Source organism: Sinocyclocheilus anshuiensis, unplaced genomic scaffold, assembly GCF_001515605.1.
Source record: "Sinocyclocheilus anshuiensis isolate Anshui unplaced genomic scaffold, SAMN03320099.WGS_v1.1 scaffold47, whole genome shotgun sequence".
NCBI lineage: Eukaryota > Metazoa > Chordata > Actinopteri > Cypriniformes > Cyprinidae > Sinocyclocheilus > Sinocyclocheilus anshuiensis.
In genome coordinates this window covers 364,643-375,348 of record NW_015551047.1, presented here as the reverse complement: position 1 = coordinate 375,348, position 10,706 = coordinate 364,643, and the positions used below count along the sequence as shown (strand labels likewise).

The 10,706-nt window shown below is 35.1% G+C and overlaps 1 protein-coding gene across 1 annotated transcript in view; it reads right to left on the bottom strand.

Annotated features, from left to right (window-relative positions):
• The window catches only part of kcnt2b (potassium sodium-activated channel subfamily T member 2b), a 93,740-nt gene that overhangs the window by 37,379 nt on the left and 45,655 nt on the right, over nucleotides 1–10,706 (bottom strand). The window contains exons 4-7 of the mRNA XM_016451593.1: nucleotides 8,455–8,508; nucleotides 7,010–7,058; nucleotides 5,049–5,108; nucleotides 2,057–2,131 (exon numbers count right to left, since the gene is read on the bottom strand). Coding sequence (XP_016307079.1) covers nucleotides 2,057–2,131; nucleotides 5,049–5,108; nucleotides 7,010–7,058; nucleotides 8,455–8,508 — 238 coding nt within the window. The remainder of the gene's footprint in view (nucleotides 1–2,056; nucleotides 2,132–5,048; nucleotides 5,109–7,009; nucleotides 7,059–8,454; nucleotides 8,509–10,706) is intronic.

Below are 10,706 nucleotides of genomic sequence, written 5' to 3'. Positions count from 1 at the left end.
TGATATGTGATGTGATATGTGATGTTATGTGATATGATGTGATATGTGATGTTATGTGATATGATGCGATGTGATATGTGATGTGATATGATGTGATGTAATATGTGATGTTATGTGATATGATGTGATGTGATATGTGATGTTATGTGATATGATGTGATATGTGATTATATGTGATATGATATGATATGATATGATGTGATATGTGATGTTATGTGATATGATGTGATGACATGATGTGATGTGATATGATGTGATATGTGATGTGATGTGTGATATGTGATGTGTGATCTGTGATATGTGATGTTATGTGATATGATGTGATATGTGATGTGATGTGTTATGTGATGTGACATGATGTGATGTGATATGTGATGTTATGTGATATGATATGTGATGTTATGTGATATGATGTGATATATGTGATGTTATGTGATATGATGTGATTGATATGATATGTGATGTTATGTGACATGATGTGATGTGATATGATATGTGATGTTATGTGATATGATGTGACGTGATGACATGATGTGATATGTGATGTTATGTGATATGATATGTGATGTTATGTGATTGATGTGATATGATATGTGATGTTATGTGATATGATGTGATGTGATGTGATATGATATGTGATGTTATGTTATGTGATATGATGTGATGTGATATGATGTGATGATATGATGTTATGTCATATGATGTGATATGCGATATGTGATGTGATATGTGATGTGTGATATGTGATTTGATATGTGATGTTATGTGATATGATGTGATATGTGATATATGTGATGTTATGTGACATGATGTGATGTGATATGATGTGATATGTGATGTGATATGTGATGTTATGTGATATGATGTGAAATGTGATGTGATGTGATCTGATGATATGATATGATGTGATGTGATATGTGATGTGTGATGTTGTGATATGATGTGATATGTGATGTTATGTGATATGATGTGATGTGATATGTGATGTGATGTAATATGTGATGTTATGTGATATGATGTGATGTGATATGTGATGTTATGTGATATGATGTGATATGTGATTATATGTGATATGATATGATATGTGATGTTATGTGATATGATGTGATGACATGATGTGATGTGATATGATGTGATATGTGATGTGTGATATGTGATGTGTGATCTGTGATATGTGATGTTATGTGATATGATGTGATGTGATATATGTGATGTTATGTGATATGATGTGATGTGATATGATATGATATGTGATGTTATGTGATATGATGTGATGTGATATGATATGTGATGTTATGTGATATGATGTGATGATATGATGTTATGTGATATGTGATGTTATGTGATATGATATGTGATGTGATATGATGTGATGTGATATGATATGTGATGTTATGTGATATGATGTGATGTGATGACATAATGTGATGTGATATGTGATATGATATGTGATATGATGTGATGTGATGACATAATGTGATATGTGATGTGATATGATATGTGATGTTATGTGATATGATGTGATGTGATGACATAATGTGATGTGATATGTGATATGATATGTGATGTTATGTGATATGATGTGATGATATGATGTTATGTGATATGATGTGATATGTGATATGTGATGTGATATGTGATGTGATGTGTGATATGTGATGTGATATGTGATGTTATGTGATATGATGTGATATGTGATATATGTGATGTTATGTGATATGATGTGATGTGATGTGATATGATGTGATATGTGATGTGATATGTGATGTTATGTGATGTGATATGTGATGTTATGTGATATGATGTGATATGATATGTGATGTTAAGTGATATGATGTGATGTGATATGTGATGGTATGTGATATGATATGTGATGTTATGTGATATGATGTGATATGTGATGTGATGTGATGTGATGTGATGTGATGTGATGATATGATATGATGTGATGTGATATGTGATGTGATGTGTAATGTGTGATGTGTGATATGTGATGTGATGTTCTGGAGGTGGAGTGGTCCATGCAGTGAAAATCCCATTGGCTTGTTGTACTCACAGTGATCACGAAAGGAACGGCGCTGATCATCTCCAGAACGAACGGAATGCGCAACACTTGCTCCCAAACGTTCCCCTGGAAACAAGAACACTCTTGTCAGGGACAAGAAACACTGTTTTCTGTGTGACCTCTTGGATTAAAGGATAAAATGCTGCTTTGATTGGGTTTGATCCATTGATAAAAAGCAGGGTCACTCTCCTCGCTCCCCTCGGAAATATGTTTCATTTATCGGTTGCAGTTGAGCCTGTGGCTGAATTAAGGTGTTAAACGTCTGCCACATTCCAAGCTGGATGTATGTTTAGGTCTCACCCATGTGGGCCCTGCGTGGGTGAAGAGGCCTAGATGGTTTGGCAAGAAATCAATGCAGAACAAAGAGCACGAGAGATGTGCTGATGCAGGTTGTGCTCCTCGCATGGGGATCAAGACTCTAAGAGATCCCTTCACTATCGGCGTCTGCAGGACAAACATGCCTCGTGTTTTCTCTACCCACCTAGTCCCTTCAAAACAGATTGATTGTCACTGGCAAACTCTTCCTCTATCAGTCGCTCTCTATCACTGTTGGAAACAAAACAGGTCAAAACAGCTTATGGTGGTTAAGCTTGTTTTTGTAGCTTGCTTGTTGCTCATCTAAGATGGTCTAAGACCAGCCTTTGCCAGCTAAAACAAAGATGATGAACCAGTCTGAACCAGCTAATGACCAGCTTTGAACATCTCAGAACCATATGGAACCAGCTTCTGATGGTTGTCTGATGTTTTAGATGGATAGTCCAGCAGGTTTCTACACCTTTTCTCCATCTCATTTCGTTTGATCTTCTCAAATACACTTTGAGGACTGCAGATCTATTATAATCAGGGTGAAGGAACAATCTAAAAAGTCGACAGAACATGATATTAAACATATCAGCTCTTCTCATGAATATTTATTACATGAGGTAACGTAATCTGAATTGATTTCCCGAAAAGCAAATGTTAATAAATGAGTGCTAAAACAGCATTCATGCTCACACATTGGTTCAGTCTTTTGTGTGGTGAGCTAGTTGTTTTATTTTTCTTTGGACTAAGCAATATAAATATCATGGTTGTCTCATTATCGGTTGGTATTACAACATACAAGATAAATATCACTCAGAACAGAATGTTATTGAGTGTAATTTCTAATAGTGCTGTGATTCTGAAAAGTGTCAAGGTATTATTTTGATTGTTTATATTAAAGATGTAAAATGCTAGCAATGAAATAAACAACAATTTAATTAGCCATTTTATTATAAAAATGTTTTAAATCTTGTGTGCTTTTGTATTAAATGTGACCTTGTAGTGTACTTCAAGTCTTAAAAGTATACATTTTATAAACTGTACTTGCAGATAATATAATGTTAATGAAATAAAAAGGCCACTTAAGTGTACTTAGAGTGTTTATTAACACACTTAAGTTCATCTTTTTTAAGTTAAAAATTGTAACTATTATTACAATAATTATTACCCCAGGAGAAAGAAAAGTATACTTCCATTATGTATTTAAAGTGCTCTATTTTCATGCACTAATTTAGTACTTAAGATACAAAAAATTATTATTTAGTAAGATAGCACATTTGAGTACTCTTAGATGTTCTTAAGATTATCTTAAGAAGAGCTAAATAATATATTAATGTAGCGTCTGGACCAATCAAAAACACCTGTGGAGCGGGTAAACAGCTTTAAGTTCCTCGGCGTTCACATCAGTGAGGATCTCACATGGTCTACACACACTAATGCAGTGCTGAAGAAGGCACATCAACGCCTTTTCTTCCTGAGAAGGCTGAGGAAGTTTGGCATGAGCCCCAGCATCCTCAGAACATTCTACACCTGCACTGTGGAGAGCATCCTGACTGGCTGCATCACTGCCTGGTTTGGAAACAGCACTGCGGGCAACCGCAAAGCTCTGCAAAGGGTCGCGCCAACTGCCCGCCACATTGTTGGAGGTGAGCTTCCCTCCCTCCAGAACATCTACACCAGGCGGTGTATAAGGAAAGTCCGGAGGATCATCAGTGACTCCAGCCACCCATCCCACAGACTGCTCCTGAGAGGTCAGCTAAATATCTACAGCGGATCTAAATATTTATAATTAATTATAACTAGTTATGATTAATTATTCATATTTCCCCATGAGCTGATTCGCTACATTAAGTACAAAATAGTGCATGGAAACAGAGCACTTTACGTACATCGTGGAAGTGCACTTGTTTTTCACCTGAGCTAATTTATAATAATATAATCATATAAATATTTTAATTCTGTTCTATTCAGTATTATATTTAAAGTAAAAAATATATTTAAGGGTATTAAATTGCAACTAATTACAAATATATTTAAATACATGACATTCAAGTTTGTAATAGAAATAAAGTACATTTTAGTTTAGCAAAAATGCTTGGTAGTACATTCATCAGTATTTTTAACCATATTCCAGAGACAACAGAAGTAATTATGAAATTACATATTAAAATATTAAATGGGTCAAAAAAGCACTCTAAAGTTCAGCCAAATCAACTTATATAAGTTATATAAACTTATACTGTAATATATTTTAATTTCAGTGTATACTTAAGTATATTCTTTTAAAGTAGACTTTTTTTATTTCCTTAATAACTAATCTTTGTTAAAGTATGCTAAAATGTAGGGATTTCATTTCCACTACTGTCACTGCATGACAAAAAGGAATGGATTTGGTGACAAATGACTGGTTAGCGTTAGTTAGCTCCTGCTGGTAGAAGTTGTAACTAACAAAGCCTGTTTCTTCTCTGATGTTCATTCAAAAGCAGACGTGTTTTCTGACTAAATGAAAGTCAGGCAGGGCTCTTAAAAGCTAAAATGGGCTTGTAGCTAGCATTGTAATGAACAGAAATGCTAACAGATACAGATAGCTCTCTACAGGTATTACAGACCTCTTTGAAGCCAAGAGGGTCTCATAGTGTACTAGTGATAAAACCATGGGCAGATGTGTTGTTTGACTCACCTTATAGCTGAGGTACACCAACAACATGGTCTCTGAAAAACTGATGAATGCAACAAGCACCTGGAGAGAGGCGAAAATAGACAAACAGAGACAAAAAGGGACAGAGATGAGAGAGAAGCAGAGGTTGTGTAGGAAGAAACAGCAGGGGCAGCGTGTTTCACACTGTCTGAGAATAAATGGCCAAACCAAGGGAAACACAACAATGGCAAATGTGTCTGTGTGTGTCTTTCAAACAAAGACACTTTTATGTACCATGGGTTGATTTTTAATAAAGCTAACAGGTTTTTGTTACATGAAGGTCACAAAAATTGTCCTGGAAAATGTCTTGAAAATGTTTCATCATTTATTTCTGTTACTTTTATTTACAGATTTTATTTTTTACCCAATCATGACCCTTTTAAATTTCAATCTTAAAATCTAAAATGTGACCTCAGTCCAAATGTGACCAACAATTATGAACAAAATTTTAATCATAAAGAAAGAAAGAATGAGTAGTAACACTTGAATAGTACATAACACTACAATATGATTTCATTTGTTAACATTAGTTAACTGCATTAGTTATATCATGAACTAAAAATGAAAAATATTTTAATGCATTTATTAATTATTCATGTTCGTTTCAACATTTACTAATACATTATTAAAATGTTCATTATCATTTATAACTTTATACAATTATTAAAGTTGTATGTGTTAACATTATTTAATGGAACTGAGCTAACATCAATGAATTAAATAAAATTATTTAATTATTCTGTTATTATTATTTAATTAAATTATGAATTAATTAACGTTAATAAAAATGAATAATTAACAACAAATATGTTGCTCATTGTGTCACGAATCCTGTCCATGGACTTCCGTTCGATCGCCACCAGAGGTCACCCTTCCGTTACATTGACTCTCACATTACACAAACTGTTGCATGTCATCCCGGACTACATTTCCCATGCTCCATTGCACTAATCACAAGCTCACCTGAAACCAATCACACACAGCTGCTACCAATAACACACACTATATAAATCAGTCTCACACCACCATTCAACGCCGAGTATTGTTTAGCGTTTATCACTGTGATAGCTGATAGCTACTTTACGGAGCCTGCTCTAGTTTCATAGTCTAGTCATAGTCTTGCCTTGCCTGTTTTCCTGGTTCCTGATTCATTGCCTGTGTATCTCGGATTACCCCTTTCGTCTTGCCCTGTTCAGATACTGTTTGCTCCTGCCTGGACCTTTGCCTTGTACCTGGATTATCCCTCTAGTCTCGCCCTGTTGGATTACGTTCGCCGTCGACTGACCCTTGCTTGTCTTGACTGCTCTTGCCTTATCTTCTACATACCAGTTTGCCATCGTCTGACCCATGCCTGTTTCTGACCACGCCTTTGTAAATAAAGCCTTGCACTTGGATCCGCACGTCTCACGTCTCGTTCGCCCCGTAACACATTGTTAGTTAATGATAGTTCATCCACTAAGCAATTTGAACTAATGGGACATATTTTATTGTGTAACCATAAAAATAATAATAACAATAACAACAATAATAGTGCACTTGGTTATCTAGGACATGACAATGAGCTTGAGATTAAGACATAATATGAGACACGATGAGCAAAATAAATAAACCAAAGTGCAAAAAAAAAAGGAAAGAAAGAAAGAATTAAAAATCAACAGAAATGTGGATTTCTTTATTTAAATTTTTTCCACTATAAAGAACCTTTTGTGGAATGGGAAGGTTCCATGAATGTTAAAGGTTCTTTGTGGAACCAAAGATGCCAATGATGACAAAATTGTTCTGTGATGTATGTGCATCCATTGCTTTAATATTAAATAAAGCAGCAAGAGTCTGAAAGGTGTTTTTAAAATACCTTTTTAAAATCCCAAAAGTGCCTGTAGAAGAAACCCCTGTGTATGTGAGCGTGTATTACTGAATGACAGAGAGGATTTATTTGTTCTTACCTGAAGAGCCCAGAGTGGCAGAGGCCTGTTCACCCAAATAATGAGGGACCTGATGACAGGAAGCCATTATTATGACGAAATGAGATAAAGAATGAAAAGAAAATTACAAATTAGAGACGCTCAGATCAAGAAGAGTGCTCATAATTGAACACTTTTTGTTTTCTTCACACGTCAAACAAACACACCGATTCCAGAATCCAATCCATTTACAATGGCTGAGCAATAAACAGATTCAAACCAACATTTTTGTTACGAATGAAGAAATCAAAGCTGTGTGGTGTGTATTCTGCATTAAAGTAATGAGCACAGCGGCATCGTGTCAGACACACACCATTAAACGCTTGCAGACTACCGCCAGAATTTTTGATGTCTAATAAATTGGGAAAACCGAACCGCCTTGTTAAACATGTCACAGAGACTCCTGGTGCAGTGTCCTAAAGTCAATAAATCAATTCTACTGTTGGCATGAGACAAAACAGCGTAACTGTAAACAACACCATACATTTCCAGCAAAAATTCAATTGAATCATACCCAGTTAGAGCATGTTGGATGTCTAATATATTGTTTAATTACTGTATAAAGAGTGGGATTCTGGACCAATCAGATTTAGTTGAGGGCGGGGCTACCCAGCCCACTATTAATTGCATTTTTTTTATTAATAGCTGAACCTTACAGTGTTTTTGGCCCACTAAAGTAACACTTAAGAACATTTTTGAATTAAATATGGTTAAAGTGTACTACTAAATGTACTGACAAACATTTATGGTAAATAATATACTTTAATGTAATTTCTATCGAAACTTGTATTTCATGCATTTAAATACATTGTAATTACATTGCAATTGCATTGTTATTGTAATACACTAGTATATTGTAATTGCTGGTTGCATTCATCAGTAATTACATATCAGTGATAAAGAAGTTGTACATTAGTTTGTTTAAAAAGTTCATATTGAATAACACACTACAGTTAAAATCAATGTGCTTTAGTATGTTAGAACATTATCTAAATAAGTGTACTTCTTTAAAGCATGAAAAAAGATGGTTAAAACAAAGATTTAAAATGTAATTTAAAGTAAAACTTACAATTTGACATTAATTTTTGACTAAATGCACTTTTGAAAGAGGACAATCTTTGCATAGCCTACACTTGATTGGCCTTTTATTTAATAAATATTGTATTATCTGCAAGTACGGTTTTAAAACACATTCAATACAATTTAAGTGCACTTATTTTTCACAAGGTAACGCTTAATATGAAATATCAAAAAGAGAGTTTTACAAACCCGATAAACATCTTAAAAAGAGGAGATTCACAAACATTACAAATTATTGCACTGATTTTCTTCAGATCTTCTCTATTAAAATGGCCTTATGTCTGTGTTTCTGGCCCTCGGCCACCATCTTCATTTCTCATGCCAGAGTCAAGAGCCTGGATACTTACCAGTCAAAATGGCTTCTGTTGTGAGCAGATGCATTCTGTCTGAGACAGCCAGGACTGCAAGGGAAGCAAACACACACAGATAAGAGTTTTTATGCATGGACTATCCAAAGGCATTTCAGTCTTCTCCAGATTGTTCCTCCAGATCTCACTTTCCCTTCGTCCACCCACACTCTCTCTCTGACACCACATGAACTCTTCTCTGAACTGAAAATAGATCCCACGGTTTTCACTTTTGACCATCCTTCTCCTTGCTGTCGTTCACTTGCATCTCTTTGGCGTGAGCCCCTCGATATGCTGTTCTTCTGCACTTTGGCAGAAAATACGTTTTTCCTTTTTCCATTTACACTCAGAAACGCAGAAGACTCTGACCTGTCTCTATATCTCTTTGTCTATACTTGTCATCCTTCTTCACACTTCGAGTGAGAGTTGGTGATTTCCAGTGACATGAGTGAAAATCACTGCGGGTGATGTGACAAAGTTCAATTTTATGCTAATGAGCAGTGATGTAATGCAGCGACAACCAATGGAAGTGCTATTCACAGCTATTCAACTGATACAGCGAGCAGGAACTAGCAACAGCACCAGTACAGCGAGTCAGTCACCTCAAGCGATTAAACACTACTTATGTATAAAGATTCGTTCAAACTGACAGTTAGCAATTAGTCACTAAAGATTGTCATATAACTGTGCTGCTGGAAGGTGTTTCCTCTTGACCGCTGTATTCAAATCTATTGGGGGAATAGGGTCACTGTTCATAAAGTTCAGCTCTATTCTAACTTTGCTGGATCACAAACAAATGGTTGCTGTTCCTCAAGAAACAAATTCAACTCTTGCTAAGTCTGACGTTAGCATGTTGCTATGCTAATGATTTAAACTCTATTACAAAAACTTCCAACACACAAATATTGGGTGAAACAATCAATATTATATTAGATTATGTTATTGATTTAACAACTTAAATTATACTTTTCAGTACTTAAGTGCTGTTTATGACTTGATGAGACAGCTTTAGCATGTTGCTAAGCTAATGACTTAAAACTCTAGATAGTACTTCCAACATACACAGACACACTGTGTGAAATGATCATTATTTTATTAAATGGAGCTATTTTAATTGATATAGCATCTTATGTAGGACTTTTCAGTAGTGTTCTTTACAAAGGTAAATTAAGGAATTATATTATTTTTCAGTTAATTATTCAGTAAACCAATATGTTATTGTGAATATTATTGTTACTTGTTCATCGTTGTGTCAGTGTTTTATTCGCAAGTACATCATAGTGACAAAATGCGCTCTGTAGAGCAGTTTGTCTGTTTAGGGCTACTATAGAAACATGGTGGTGCAAAATAGAGACTTCCATGTAAGGGAACCCGTGGATATTGTAGAAATTGCTTATAGGGTAATAAAAACTGTCAATAGATCCTCCCAAATATTACACACTGCACCTTTAAATGGAAATTTTCACTGAATGAGTTATGGAATTGGCCTTACTATGAGAGATACATGCAATGCTTTATTCAAATTGAACATTTCCTTTGCCATCTTGGATAAACATAGTTTTACTAAACTTGTTGCAATGCATTCTGTGATTGTTTTAAGGTAAAATCATATTTATCACTGCTCAGTGAAAGTTTGTGGGCAAAATCCAGTTATTTCAATAAGAAACGATTCCACTCATGTTCAAGTTGGTCTCACAAATTCGCCTCACTGACAAACAGAAAGCTGATTGGTTTAAAAGTGACTACCATGTGAGCAGTGCTTAATGCATTGCTACACTATTGACTTGGGCTGCACCATGAATTGTATTTTAATTGTGATCACGATTTCTGCTTCTCTTGATGTATGAAGCGTAATCTTCCATGATATCTGCCCGCTGGTTATTTATATATTTGACATTTGCGGTATCTTGCATTGGTAACAAAATTAATGTTTAAGGTTGCCAAATTTTGAGATTAAATCACGTAATCAGAGCTTTTATCATAAATCGATACATTTTCTGCCCAGTGGTTTACTTAATCTTCCCATTTTGGCAACCACGCACATGAGCTCTCTCTACATCACAGAAAAAGTGCTGAGGAGCTGAAAACACCGGCAAACATGTAAGTCTAGCGATTTCTATTGAAATATTCTGCTCAAATAAAAGTGTAATACAGCTAGTCTGTTTTCTTTCACACATTTGCGTTGTTTGCTGCAACTATCTGTGAGCAAACCATGTGAGCTTAATTGTGCTTATGTGAAAGTGCAATAACTC